This window comes from Orycteropus afer, unplaced genomic scaffold, assembly GCF_000298275.1.
Source record: "Orycteropus afer afer isolate SDZICR_OR568_19922 unplaced genomic scaffold, OryAfe1.0 scaffold00149, whole genome shotgun sequence".
Classification (NCBI taxonomy): Eukaryota; Metazoa; Chordata; class Mammalia; order Tubulidentata; family Orycteropodidae; genus Orycteropus; species Orycteropus afer.
Genome location: NW_006921736.1, coordinates 3,247,055 through 3,262,640, shown reverse-complemented (window position 1 = coordinate 3,262,640; position 15,586 = coordinate 3,247,055). Strand labels below are relative to the sequence as shown.

Sequence of the window (15,586 nt, the reverse complement as noted above, 5' to 3'; positions counted from 1 at the left end):
TATATAAGGAGAAGCCTTGGGAATGGGCTGTAGTCTATGGCATGCTTGGATCCTGCATGTAGCCATGTCATTGCTCAGCAGCCTGCTATGCTCTGCCAACCTTGGGACTTACAATGGACTTAAGTTAATGGCCTGCCATGTGGTTTGGTAATATCAGGACTGTGCCTTTTTCCCTGTCAACCTTGGGGCTTCTCAGCCTCAGCAGCCAGCAGCTATCTGAGCGAAGAAATGCCTCTAGCTTCAGTGGGCCAGGAGCAGGAAGCAGAGCTAGACCCCAAGGTTGAGGGGCTTTCACCCAGCCCCTACAGCCTGGCACTTTGAACTTGGACTTAAAGCCTCCAAATTTTGAGAATAAACTCCTGTTTGTTAAGGCCATCCCATTTGTGGTATATTTCTGTCAGAGTGGCACTAGGTAACCAGAACGCTGTTCTTCTAGTTGTTCAAAACAAAAATCTTTGACATCTCTCTTCTTATATCTCATGTCCAGTCTATCAACAAACCCTGAACATTTACCTAATCAATAATGTAACCTGTTCTTACCTACTCCACTGCTACCACATTGGTCTAGGCCTCCATCATCTGTCCTTGGATTACCATGCCAAACCTGGTGTCCTGTTTCCATTTTTGCCCCCCTTTAATCTATTCTGATAACAAGAGAATACTTTTTAAATGTATGTCAGTTCAAGCCTTTCTGAAATCAAAACTCCCCATGGCATCTTTTGCCCACTTAGAATAAAAGCTCACGTCCTCATAATGACCCATCAAGCCCTATGTAATTTCCCCTTTTACCCTCCCTCATCTCTCTGGTATCATGGCCTACTAATGTTGCTTTTTCTCACACTGCTCCTGTCACACTCACCTACTCCCCTCAGATATTTCTGTGTGATGTGTTTTCTCATCCATTTTAATTTTTAACTCAAACTCTACCTTCTTAGAACTCCCCATTTTAAATTGTATCTTCTTTCTCTCTCCCTTTTTCTTTCATCATTACAACAGAAAGTCTCCAAGGACAATGTTGTGGGTTTTTTTTTTTTTTTTGGTGGGGGGGGTGGTTCTTGTTTTTTTCTGTGCCTGGCACAAGGTAAATGCTGAATACATTTATTGAATAAGTATGTGAACAAACAAATTCATTGTGCAGCACCCCGTGCATTTCAGTAAGCTCACTGTGTTCATTAGGCACTTGATTTTAAACCTCATATCCATCATGTGAAGTAGATAATAAAATATTTATATTGGAGGACAGTGAGATAGAGAGGCTGAATTGAATTGCCCAAGTCTAGAAGTTGACATTCCAGCTCGAGTGTTTTGACTGCAAGTCTAGTGCTTTCTCTATACTCCCAGCATATAGTTAAGTCAACTACCGCCTTAGGAGCAGTGTAAGATATTTCTGTTTGGTGGCTCTACTTTCTGAGACTGCAGGAAGGGTATCTTTTTTCTTTACTGCTCTATCTTCAGCACCTAGCAGAGACCCTGGCACATGAAAGGGCTCAGTAAATATTTATCTCCACAACATCATCACCAAGTCTGTCCAGTGGATGATGGTTACGAGTCTTAATTTCCATCCTGTGACATCTCCCATTTTGACTGAAAGTCAACCTGGTGTTGGTTTAGGGGGAGAACATTGAAAATTACAAGGAAGTCACAACAACATACTGGACATGTTTACTAAAGGCAGTGGCTAGTCATGGCCTCATTCTGTTTTCATTTCATGAAATATTGTATCCAGTTGTGTCTTTCCTCTGTTCTCGTCCCACAGACAGAGCATGCCATGGAGAATCAAATAAATGCCTTCTAAAAAGATCACTGGGGTGTGAGGCATCCCTTTGAGGGTGTAGTATTTAGTGCCGGGCAGAAGGAGAGAAAGGATTTGAACAAAAAGGAAAAGATCCAAGGGAAATAATAGCATGAAGAGAGTCACCCTAATCTGATGCCTTCACTCTATCAGCTTTCAAGTAGTTTTAACTGGAAAACTTCTATTGCAGATGTGGTTTTATATGTTACCCCTTTTACAATGGAAAGGCTTTGCCTCCACTGGGACAAATGGGTCTTTCTCCTGTTATTTGAAAATTTTCTCAAAAGTATATTTAATGAGAAAAAACGATATGCATTTAAGCAGTTTACTCTCCAGATAGAGTTAATCCATCCTCTAAAGCTATCCCAAAGCAATTGATTTTGTCATAAGGATTACCATAATGCTTAATGATGTCTATGTTATATTTTTTGGTTGGTGTCAAATTAGGTACTGCACATCTTACAAGCGGGCCGATATTTTTGTTGTAATTGGTGGGGGGTTTAGTGACTCAGGGTACCCCATGTGTTACAGAATAGAACTGCCCCCTAGGTTTCTGGGCCATCATCTTTATGGAGGTAGACTGCCAGGCTTCTCCTTCCGTGGTGCTACTGGGTGGGTTTGAACTGCCAACCTTTTGGTTGCCAGCTGAGTGCAAACCAGTTGTACCACCTAGGGACCTTATATACCGATATTTTTAAGTCGTCTTTTTTTTTTTTTAAAAAAAGAAAATATGCAACTCTATTACAATTTCAAGAGTATGGGAAGGAATCAAGTAACTGCTTTAACTCTCTCCAGGTATAAAACACAGAGAGCAGAGTCTAGCACATAGTATGCTACACTTAAGTGTTGGTTAAATACATAGAGATAAATACCCACCCAGTTATCCACGAGAAACAACTGGAAGGGAAATGGCCTAGCAACTGACAAGGATTCACAGCACAAAGAGGATATGGTTTCATTTTCTCTCTGGCCAGTTTCTCACCAGTGAGCAGCTCCTTTTCTAGATTCCTTAGTCTTACGTATGCCAGTTCATACTTTGGAACTTGCTATGACAAATTGAAGCTATGACCTCTCACTTACTGCATGGGCCTCATGTTAAGTACATGTATTTTGCTTCATTTTTCAATAATGAACCCAAACCAAAATGTTCCTCCACTGTTTAAGTGGGAAAAATCATGTTGATTTTAAGTGAATTTACTGAGGTGGCCACTCTCTGGTACCAGGAATAATGAACAAGCACATTTACCACGGAAACCACTAGTTTCTTGTTTGTATTCAGCTTTCATTTCTTCCCATACAACACTATCATACCTCGTACACTGATGTATGTGTTTACAACAGGAGCTGTTCAGGTAAGTATAGTCAGTGATTTCTATATGTAGCGCACACTGGGCTCTTATCTTCAGCATCATGCTACCAGTTGTTTCAACTTTCTGGTACCTGTTTCCTCTGTGCAAGGAGCAGTAAATGACAAAGAATTGGAACACACCCTTACTTAAAGATCTAATGTCACTGGTATACACGTTTCCAGGAAGACTAGCACTGTGACAGTTGTACAAATACTGTCATCAAATGGAAAAGATGTTTTCACTGGGAAACTGAGCTACATTTTTGGCTTGGTGGTAGAGACCATGTTTTGGGTCTACTTGATAACTACTTACCTAATAAAGCAAGAGGGGAACTTTGCCCCATATCCCATGAGAGAGCATTGACACTGGCTGGGTTCAAAGCCCACCTTTTCCAATTTCTACCTGTGTGGCTTTGGGCAGGTTAGATAATCTCTGTACATGTTGTCAAATGTAAAATAAGAGTAAAAAGTAGTATTTACCCCATAGCATTTTTACAAAATTACACAGATGAATATTTGCGAGGAATCACAACTGTGGCTGTAACCTACTGTAAAATCCATTGTGGAACTGTGAGAGATACTACTCTTTTGTATGTCTCTAATAAAGAGAAGCAAGGCTGTTTATAATTTTAAGTGTTATCAGTCGGGACAACTGCTGTATGATAAAAGATGGAAAAACTTGTATCTTAAAACAGTGAAGTATGTTGTTGGTGTTGTTTTGTGCCGTTGAGTCGAATCTGACTCATATAGCGACGCCTCTTTGGGTTTCCAAGGCAGTATTGCTGTGGAGCCAGCCCTCTGGTTAGCAGTCAAGTCTCTTAGGCACTACACTACCAGAGCTCCAATGAAGTGATGTATAATGTTGTTGTTGTTGTTGTTTGCCGTCGAGTCGGACCCGACTCATAGTGACCCCTCCTTGGGTTTCCGAGGCAGTATCACTACGGAAGTAGATTGCCCCATCTTCCTTCCGAGGAGTGGCTGGTGGATTTGAACCGCCAGCCTTCTGGTTAGCAGTCAAGTGCCGTAGCCACTATGCTACCAGAGCTCCCGTGATGTATAATAGCAGGTAAAATTCAGACCAGGATTAACTGAATATTCAGAGATAATGTAAACCCAAGTCCTCAGTTGGAATAGTAAAAGTGGAAGAAAAAAAAAAGCCATTTTTATTTGTGGATGTGTGGATGGATAGATGCTGTATTCATTTTCTAAGGCAGCCATTGCAAGTTACTGCAAACTTGGTGACCTAAAATAACAGAAATTTATTCTTTGAAAGTCCTGGAAGCCAAAAGTCTGAAATCAAGGTATTGGCAAAGCTGGTTCCTTCTGAAAGCTTTGGAGAAGTTCCCATGCCATGCCTCTCTCCTAGCTTCTGGGAGCACAGGCTTGCTTTGGCTTTTTGAAGCATTATTCTGGTCTGTGCTTCTGTCTTCACATAGTCACCTTTCCTCTGCACCTCCCTCTCTCTTCTGCGCTTGTGTGTGCTTCCTCTTCTTATAAGGACACCGGTCATTGGATTTAGGGGCCCACCATAATTTCAGGAAGATTTCATCTGATAATCCTAAATGAATTACACCTGCAAAGGCTCTATTTTCAAATGAGGTCACATTCTGAGGTTACATGTGGACATGAATTTTTGGGAGCTGTTATTCCACCTGCTGCACATGCTTAACTAATTAGCAACCAGTTTAAGCAAACTATGAAATTGATGAACATCCAAATCACTTCTTCCTCTTACTTATTTTTTTAAATTGTGCTTTAGGTGCAAATTTACAGAGCAGAATTTGTTTTACATTCAACATTTCACATACATTTCATTTAACTCCCCAATTACTATCCCCAACTCTAACCCACTTTCCTCCCCTCCCTTCTAAGTAATCCTACCCCTCACCCTTCTTAGTTATGTCCACTTGTCTGTCCAGCTTTTCCTCCATGTGAATGTTGCCCCTCTGGTGCCCCATGGCTGATTGGTTCAATGGATGCGTCTCTGTAGAGTAGGTGGGTGCATCGCCCTGGGTTGGGTGTTCTGCATGTAAGTCTTATTACTGTTGGGCTGAGAGCCTGTCCTTGGAAGTGAGTTTTATCCCAGGCCCAAAGTGTATCCCAGGGCTATATATAGTCTTGGGGGTCCCACCAGACTCCATCTGATCAGTAATTTTGGTTGTTATTGTGTTTTTGAATTTTGTTCCACATTTTTCTTCCCACTCTATTCCAGGATCTCCAGTTTTGATCCCTTCCTGAGTGGTTGGCTTTGTAGCTGGGCACCATCTAGTTCTTCTGGTCTCAAGGTCCATCATATCCTGGGGCTTATTGTTTCCAAATCCCCTTGGTTTTCTTCACTCTTCTTTGCTTCCGATGAGAGGAGACCATTAGCTGCATCTTAGATGGCTGCTCAAAAGCTTTTAAGACCCCAGTCACTACTTTCATAGTAGGTTGTCTTTCATAGTAGGTTGTGAAACAAGGTTTTTATATATTAGGTTGTGCCAGTTGAGCCTGGTGTCCCCCAGGACTATGGTCCTGAATTGGCAAATCCAGTGGTTCTCTCTCCCAAGGTGTCTGGCTGTCTATGAGGGATTGGTCCATGTCTGTCTTCTGTTGCTTCTGTAATGATTGAGGGTATTTTGTATCACCAATATCTATGCAAGATTAGTCTCTGCTCAATCTATCATTGGTTTAGAGTATAATCCTTTTCACTGACCCCCATCTGATCTTCTCAGTTGTCTGTGTATTTATCTGTAGCTTGGTGTTAGTGGTAACGTAGTATTGTGGATATACTGGTGTTAGCCTCTGTCATCTACATCTTATGTGCACAATTGGGTGGCCTCCCTTTCCTCATTGTCAGCATGCCTGTCACTGACTCTTTCCATCCCTCCCCTTATCCAAATCAGCATGTGACCCCCAACTAGTCCAAAATTTTGCCATCTCCTTCCTTCCTTCCCATCCCCAGTAACCTGCAAAGTGAATTCCCTTCCCTAAGCAAACCCTTCCTCGACTTACTTTTTATACTCGTGGGCTCACATGATATTTTCTTTCTGCAATTGACTTATTTTACTCAGCATAATGTCCACGCTCATCCACATTGTGAGATGATTCATGTGTTCTTCAATGTAGCACAGTATTCAATCCAAATCACTTCTTGAGTATTCCAAGAAGTTACTAAAGCATATTTCTCTCTCTCTTTTTTTTTTTTCTTTAGAGTTGCCTCCATTAGGGACACTCCTGGATCATTTAAAAATCTAATTAAGGCATGATGGCCAACAGCTAGGGCAGTTACTGTTTGATGATTGTGTATGAATTCATCTTGGCTCTCCCCTTAGCTAGTCATTAGTTGTCTGGAAGTGTTTGACCTAAAGGTGCTTATTTGAGATTAGAAACCAAAAGAAGGATTTCTGTCAACCTTTGCCAAGCCTCACTTTTCTGCTTACTCAGTGCTAAAGTCTCATGCTACTTTACTGACACTGTAATTACTCTTTAATTTTTTTTAACAGTTGTATACAACTTCCTATAGGAAATCAACACCTTGTTGTAAATATTTAATTAGGTTTATACTTTTAATCACTTCTTTCATATTTATGTTTTCTTCAGTAGTAGATTGAAAACTTTCCCTCTTGCTGGTAGTTTGATTCTCTGGGCACAGTTTCTGCCTTCATGTGTTTTACAAATGAAGCTTTCCCTTAGTGTTTGTTCTCTCCAGTAATTGAATTTTGCTTCCACCAACATTTAAGATAGTGTGACAGGGAAAGGCAAGAAAAAAATCAGAATAATAGAGGTTATTTGGAGGAAGCCGTTACTGCATGGATAAAAAGTCTGAATTATGGAACATTTTTAAGCAAGAGTTGTTACTTTTAAGCACATATGGTGAAAGAAACCAGGCATAGCCTTCACCAGTGGGAATCCATGGGGAGACCTGTTTTAATGAGTAGATAAGATTGCTTATAATTCATATAACAATTTATATGTAAATGGGTGTATCTGAAAAATCACAAGGGCGCCTGAGGGTATTCAAAAAATGTTGTCTTTCATTAATAATGTCTAAACATTGCTGCTACAATCTTGTTTACATTATTTCTATCACAACAAAGGTAATCCCTCAAGCCTGGTATCACCAGAGTTGGTGTATTAGTTATATATTATAATTGCATAGAAAATTATCCCAAAACTTTGAAACCCTACGCGTGTATTCTCTCATGAAGTTCGTGAGGGTCAAGAATCTGGGAGTACTTGGGTGGTTCTCCTTCAGGGTCTTTCATGAGATTGAGTTAAACTGTTGGCCAAGGCTCTGAAGGGAGGATCTATTTACATACTTCATCATGTGACTGATGGCAACAGGTTTTAGTTCCTTATTCCATGTTATTCCATGAGCCTCTCCATAGGGCTCCTCTTGATGGTTTTCTTAGAGTGCATGATGACACAGAGAGAGAATAGGCATCAGTATCTTTTAAGATATAATCTTGGGAGTGACATAGCATCCCTTCTGCCCCTCTATTGCTGTTGTCATACAGACCAGCACTGGTTCAGTGTTGGATGGGACTGCACAAGGAGTCTGCTTGCAAGTTCACTCATGTGCTGTTCGAGGAGACTTCCATTCCTTACCACAGGGAATTTTTCATAGTGGCGTAGTGCCTAAGGCATTTGACTGCTAACCAGCAGGTCAGCAGTTCAAACCACCAGCCACTCCTCTGAAGAAAGATGGGGCAATCTACTTCTGTAGTGATACTGCCTTGGAAACCCAAGGAGGGGCTGCTATGAGTCAGGATCGACTCGATGCCAGTGAATTTGGTTTGGCTTGGCTTGGCTTAAGCAAGACGTCCCCAGAGTGAGTGATTAGAGGGAATGAGAGCAGCACCTAAGATGGAGGCCATCTAATCTTGGAAGTGACACAACATCACTTCTGCCATACACTGCTGTTCACACAGACTAACCCTGGTACAATGCGTGGACTGCACAAAGGTGACTACTAGAGACTTTAGAGGCTGGCTGCCACAGTTGTCATGTGTCTTACTAACATAGTGCTATTGCAACAAACATACTACAGCATGGATAAGCTTTAAAGAACAGAAATTCATTGTCTCACAGTTTTGGAGGCTAAAAGTCCAAATCAGGGTATAAACTGTAGGAAACAATCCTACCTTGCCAGTAGTCCTGGGTTTATTGTCACATGGTCGGTCTTTCTTATGTCTGTTCTGTTCGCTTGTAAAGCACCATGCAAAAAAGATAAGGTTTAGAACATACCCTGCCTTGGTATGACCTCATTAATTTTACAAAAGCCTTATTTCTAAAGAGGGTCACATTCACAGTTATAGGGGTTAGACCTTATTTAGACCATAGCATGTAACCAGTCAGGTGTTCCTTTTTCAAACTGTTACCTGAGTAGGATGACAGACTCAAAATGTGGAATTACTCACTCGGGTCCTGACATGAAAACGTGCCTTAGTCTGGGTTCTCTACAGAAGTAAAACTAGTGAAGCTGAGAGAGAGAGAGAAATTTATCTCAAGGAAATGGCTCACACAGTTGCAGAAGCTAGCAAATCCCAAGTCCATGGGCAGACATTAAGCTGGAGGCTTCTCCTGACTCACGTAGCTGCCAGTACTGACAAACCCAAGATTGGCAGGCCTCTGGTTCAAGGCCAAGAACTGGAGGTCAGATAGTGATGAGCCAGATGTGGGATCCAAATCAAGCAAAGAGCCAGTGAGCTTTGCCAGAGCTCTTCCATATATATTAGAAGTAGGCCACACCTTTCAACTGATTGGCTGCTTATAGCAGGTCTCATCACAGAGTTGATTATATTATTTCAGAGCTCATCATGGGGGAGGTCTACATCATACCTGCTAAACCACTTTGAATTGTGATCCAGATAAGTTTACACACAGTTGTAACTATCCCAAAATGATTCCAGCTGTTCCTAAGTTAAGCGCACTCTCTCTTGCTTCTGCAAACTTCTAAAAATCTTGCAAAAAATTCTATTTGCATCAAGTTGGTACACATCAGTACCATGTGATAAAACATAACCATGGATGTGATACTAGGAGGCACGTATTTTGCCCATTAGAGCTTTACAGGAGTCTTTTGTACACTTCATTGTCCATGGTGTTCTTGGTGGTTTCATTTCCTCCTTACAGCCTTAGGTCTGTTTTTTCTCTCTCATTACCTTCTAGGCCACCACCAAATCAAGCAAGGGACCTGTGAGGTTGTTGCTGTGCACAGATGCTGCAATAAGAACCGCATTGAAGAACGTTCTCAAACAGTCAAGTGTTCCTGCTTCCCAGGACAGGTTGCTGGCACAACTCGGGCACAGCCTTCTTGCGTTGAAGGTAAGACCTTTCTGGTTACTTTTTTCATCACTTGTAAAACTACCAAGAGCTTTCCTACTTTATTGTAGATGTATAGGTTGCTTCCAGGTCGCTGTCAGTCCAAAAATGGACATAAATGTGACTCCAAAAACTTCTTGATGAGTAAGGTAAGTCTGTATTGTCTTCCCTTAGTGCAAACACACATGGACTGTGTGGTCAAAGGTGGTATGTATTAGCAAGATGTCAGCTGCCTGTAAGTGGAGATTCTCAGATAGACAATTTCTTGTCAGGGACCAACCAAATGTGTTGCCAAATTTAGATTTCATTTAAATTTTAAAAGAGTAATAGCCTTTCTTGCACAGTGGTTAAAGTGCTCAGCTGCTAAACAGAAGGTTTGCAGTTTGAACCCAGTAGCTACTGCACTGGGGAAAGATGTGGCAGTCTGCTTCCATAAACCTTTACAGCCTTGGAAACACTAACGGGGCAGTTCTACTCTGTTGTGTCGAATTGTCGATTCGATGGCAGTGGGTTGGTTTGTTTGTATTTTTTGTTAACATAGTACCTTATAGGTCTATTATGTAAGATACCTAGTAAGATACCTAATGGGTTCCTTGGCAGCACCCATGTTATTGTTGTTGTTATGTGCCCTCGAGTCAGACCTGACTCATAGCGACCCCTCTCTGGGTTTGGACCTCCAGCCTTCTGGTTAGCAGTCAATTGTAGATATTAATATTTCTGCAGTGAAATATATGAATATTCATGTCGAATGACATAAGGCAAAATGAAGAACCTCATGTTAATTCAGATCGGGTTTTACTGCCACTTCTTTCCATTTTTAGAGCTTTTTGGATTGGGGAATTGTAGATAAAAGATTATGGACCTGTAAAAGATGATAAAGACCTTTAGCTTTTAAAGAAATTGGCTAAATTCCTGTACCTCACCCAGATGATACAGTATGCCGTATTTACGTTCTCCATCAATTGAAAGAAAAGCAAATCATGCCCATTCTGGCTCTGCCCTCTCTCAAATCAGTCAGTCCATTTTTCTCTATCCTGGCTGGCTGCTACTTCCACAGTCTAAGGTCCAACACTGCATTTAAAAGCAGGAAATTTTGTCAAGTTTGTTACTCCTGTTCTTTCATTCTCTACTCTGTAGCCAGAATGAACCTTCTGTGAAAACAGAACTGATCATGTAAAACCACACCTCTGTGACTTCCCACTGCCTTTAAGGTAAAATCATCCAAATTCTGTACCACGGTTTACAAAGCCCTGCCTGACCCAGCTCGTCTCATTTTCCCTTCCCACTACCACGTGCAGCCAAATGGGAATTCTTTCCATTTCCTTTCATCTCTGGGTTTTACATTTCTGTCTTGGCCTGAATCATTGCCTACCTTCCTCCACACATCTTTTTTGTACTTAATTCCTACTCTTTCCTATCTATATTTTTGTGTCTCTCCAAACTTTTAGTTCATGACATCTATCCCATTTTGTGGTAAAACCTTGTTAAACCTTGTTGAATGCTGTTTCTTTCTGGTTAGACTATCAACAGATTAAGGGAGGAGACTAAATCTGTTTTAGGTACATCTCTCCCCAGTTGTCTGGCCCATAAAAGAACCACAACAAAACCAGTTGTTGTCAAGTGCATTATGACTCCAAGTGCATTATGACTCATGGCAATCCTGGATATCTTAGAGTAGAACTGCTCCATAGGGTTTTTAGTAGCTGATTTTTTTTTTTGGATTTTGGAGGTAGACAGCCATAACTGATGTGATGCTAAGTACATGTTTGGGGAATGAAGGCACGTGAACAAATTGTAGCACAGAGGAGAGTTGAAGAGTTGATTCATCATTAACCATAGTTTGGCCTTAAAAGGTAAACAACTGTGTGTGTTTGCCTTTACAGGTTTGAAATTTATTCTAAAAGAATTTATAAATTGCAGCATACTGTTTTTTATAGTCAGTCTACTCTAGAGCCCTAGGGTATAAAGAAATCTTTCCTGTAAATTATGATTTTTTTAGTACTCAAACCACTTTTATTAATGTGTAGAAGGTACTGATAGGGTAGTGAGTATTACTAACATCTTCATTAATACCTTATGCTAAACTGGCTTGTGTTAAATTTTGCACATGGGCAAAATACCCATTTATTTATTCAGAGATATCTTTAGAAAATATGTGATAGATTTCACGTATGGTGTGTTACACAAGTCGTATCACATTGGATATTTCGTAATCTAAGTAGCTTTATTCCTATCAGTATTAGTTTGTAGAGATCTTTATGTGCTAGTATATATAGGTGTACCTATAGGTGTACCTTGATCTTTTCAACTGTTCCACAGGATTCTATTGTGTGGATAGATCATAATCCTGTATTGATGGGCATTTAGGTTATGTCCATAGAAAAAAAACAGACTCACTGGCTAACTAGATAGGTCAGAGGATCAATAAGTGATGATCCAGTTATGTGACATCTGAGCAGTCTATAGAGAGCACTGTCTGTGATGATGGAAATTGAATTGTCCATATGTACATTGCTGCTGTAACAGAATTACAGGTGGGTGGTTTTAAAAAACAAATTTATTTTCTCACAGTGCAGGAGGCCTAGAAGTCCCATTTGAAGGCACTCATTCTCATTCTAGGGGAAAGCTTTCCAGACTCTGTCAGTTGTGAGGGGAAAATCCTTGTCTCAGCCTCTCTGGAGTTCTTTTAGATGTACCTAACCTGCTCCTTTCATATCTCTAACGTGGTTAGGTTTAAGACACATCATTTACTGACATGGCCTCACTAACCTAACAGAAAAATCTATTCCCAAATGAGATTCCATCCACAGACAGAGGGGTTAGGATTTCTGACACGTAATTTGTAACAGTAGTCAATAGCCATATGGAGCTATTTGTTCTTTTTTTTGATATTTATAATTTGGGTAAAAGTTTACAGAGCAAATTCAATTTCCCACAATGCAATAGCTCCCCTCCTCATAGTTACCTCTTCCCTGTGTCCATCCCTCCATGCACCATGCACTCCTGGCTCCCTGTACATACACAGCCTTTCTGTTCTCCCATGATTGTTCTCCAACTCTATCCAGGATCTCCTACAGAGATCCTCCTCCAAGTGGTTGACAGTGGTAGCTGGGCACCATCTTGTTCTGGTCTCATAGTTGTATAGGCCAAGCAACTGGTATACCATATGATCCTCGGCCTAATTGTTTCCATGAATCTTTGGTTTTCTTCATTCTTCTTTGTGGAGCTATTTTTGTGAGCCCTTGAAATGTGTCTAAAAAACTAAAAATTCATTTCCTCAGTCTCATTATAGTTTATATTAAAATGCAATACACTCGGGTGGCATAGTACATAAGGCACTTGACTGCTAACCAGAAGGCTGGCACTTCAAACCCCCCAGCCACTCCTTGGAAGAAAGTTTGGGCAATCTACTTCAATAGTGATACTGCTTTGGAAATCCAAGGAGGGGTTACTATGAGTTGGAATCTACTCAATGGCAGTGAGTTTGTTTGAGTAGGCACATTTGGCAAGAAGCCTGTATATTGGACAGTATAGGAGAAGTTTATATAAATATGTGATTTTAGGACAAGAGTTGTGAGAGACAGACTACCCAAAGATGAGGCTGTGGTTATGTCTTCATCTTCTGCTGTATGCAGTTAGCATAGTGTGGATGTTTATCGAATCAAAGTAACTGATCAGGTGCAGGAAGTTGTAGTTCAGGCATGAGGCATGTGTTAGACAGTGAGTCTGTTTTCATATCATCCTGTTCTTCTGTTCCTTATGTTTCCATTGGAGATTTTTAGCTATGCCTGCTTAATCTTTATCCCATAATAACTATGCAATATCATGCTATTAATTGGCATGTGGGAAGATCTAGTCTCTGATGATATGTTCTTCTTATCTTATTTGTCAATAAAAATAGAGAGGCTCTAAAACATAGGATTCACTTGAATTTACATTTAAATTAAAACAAAGACAAACAAAGGCAAAAGATGTTGCAGTGGAACACTAATTAATGTTGACATAGAAATTAGAATATCCTTACATAGTTACATAGAAATAGAAATTAGAATATCCTTATGCATTTTTGTTAATCCATACCATAGATACTTACCTAGTATTTTTATTTTCATTGCTTTTGCATAAAATCATGGGTGTTATTAGTTGAACAGTCTAATTTTATTAGAAAAATTAGCTGGTGGTTCCTTACCCCCAGCAAAACTTATCTCATGGGGGGGGGCAGAACCTGAATTATTGGACTGTGTCTGTGGTTACTTGAAGGAGCCCTGGTGTTGGCATCATTGCTAACCAATAGGTTGGCAATTTGAACTACCCGTCTGTAAGTGGGAGAAAGATGTGGCAATCTGCTCCCATAAATATTATAACCTTGGACACCATATGAGGCAATTATGCTCTATGCTCTGTCCTATGTGGTCTTTATGCATTGGAATCGATGTGATAACAGTTTGATTTTGGGTATGGTATTATGGTTATAGTTATTTATGGTTATGGTTATTTAGGTCCTAAAACAGATAGGTGGTAGTTGTGTGTTTTTTTTTTTTTTTTTTTGCCTGAGTAATCAAATTATTTTCTCACAGTTGAGGAGGCTAGACATGGAAACCCAGGGCATCAGCTCTTGGGGAAGGCCCTTGTTTCTTTGGCGATTACAAGGCTGTTTTTGTGGTGGGAACTCTATTCTACAAACTTAACAAAATAAAAAAAAATATAGTTCAACAAAGATGAATTATCATATGATAAAATGAGATGAATGTGTAGCACAATAAAGCTTAATTTATTTTATCAAAGAGAATTTTTTCTGAATAAAGATTGATAAGACTGAAGCTTAGGAATAGGAGTGGAGTCTTTTTTTTTTTTTTTTTATGATGCCTGAATTTTTCTACTTTTCTGAGATGTCAGTTTGCTTAGTTAAGCTTAGTTAAGGATGAGTGTTACTATTTGTACTGCCAATAACCTTCATGGCTTTAATGGCTTTATGGGGGATGAGACACAGGGTCTTTATATCACTTAAAAGCAGTTTTTTTCTATTGCTGTCATTACTTACAAAAGCACTTTGGTTTGTTCATTCATCAGGTTTGTGTCTGGTGTCAAAGAAAAAGTTAAAAAAGGCTAGGATCTAGGATGACTTAGGATGACTTTTACTCTCAAAGTACTAAAGTAGGGGAGGAGCCCTGATCACACAATGGTTAAGCTGTCAGTGGTTCATACCCAGCTAGTGGGCCTGCAGGAAAAAGACCTGGTGATCTGCTTCTGTAAAGATTCTAGCCAAGGAAACCTTATGGGGCAGTTCTACTCTGTCATATAGTCACTGTGAGTTGGAATTACCTCCATGGCACACACCAATGAAGGAATCATGGTAGTTGGTAGGGGATCAGAATAAAGTCTCTTAAGTTCCTAATGAAAATGAGAGGGTATGATAGTTCATCACACTGAAAATAATCCAATAATCCTGACCCATGGGAAATTCCACACACAAGCATATCAATCAAACCATGATAATTGATTCTGATAAGATGACCTATCAAATTCATGGATGCCATTTTTATTTCTCAAAAGCCATTTTTATTTCTCAAAAATTTCTCAAAAATCCTAGGTGAACTTTGTTCAAAAAAACTGTATTTCTTATTAGCACACATTCTCTTAGAATACAAATCTTAGAATACAAATTCCTACACTACAAGGTGGGAATTAAAATCTAAAATCTAAAAAATCTAAAGTTTAACCTAAGGCCTCTAGGATTAAGGACATTTGACTGTGAGTATCATATCAAATTATGGATAACATTACAAAGAATGGGAATTCCAGAACATTTAATTGTGCTCTTGTGGAACTTGTATATAGCAGTTCTTTGAACAGAACAAGGGGACACTGTGTGGTTTAAAATCAGGAAGGGAGTGTGTCACAGTTGTATCCTTTCACCATATTTATTCAATCTGTATGCTGAGCAAATAATCCAAGATGCTGGAGTACATGAAGCTTAGAGGAGGACTCTTTAACAACCTGCAATATGCAGATGATGCTACCATGCTTGATGATGACATGAAGCATTTTTTTTTTTAGGATTTGGGTGAAGATTTACAGAGTAAATTCACTTTTCATACAGCAGTTCACATATACTTTGTCTCATGTCATTGACCACAATT

General features: G+C 39.9%; 1 protein-coding gene across 1 annotated transcript in view; it reads left to right on the top strand.

Annotated features, from left to right (window-relative positions):
• Positions 1-15,586, top strand: part of TAFA4 (TAFA chemokine like family member 4) — a 232,445-nt gene that overhangs the window by 197,408 nt on the left and 19,451 nt on the right. The window contains exon 2 of the mRNA XM_007946084.2: positions 9,294-9,449. Within this exon, the coding sequence (XP_007944275.2) occupies positions 9,294-9,449 (156 nt within the window). The remainder of the gene's footprint in view (positions 1-9,293; positions 9,450-15,586) is intronic.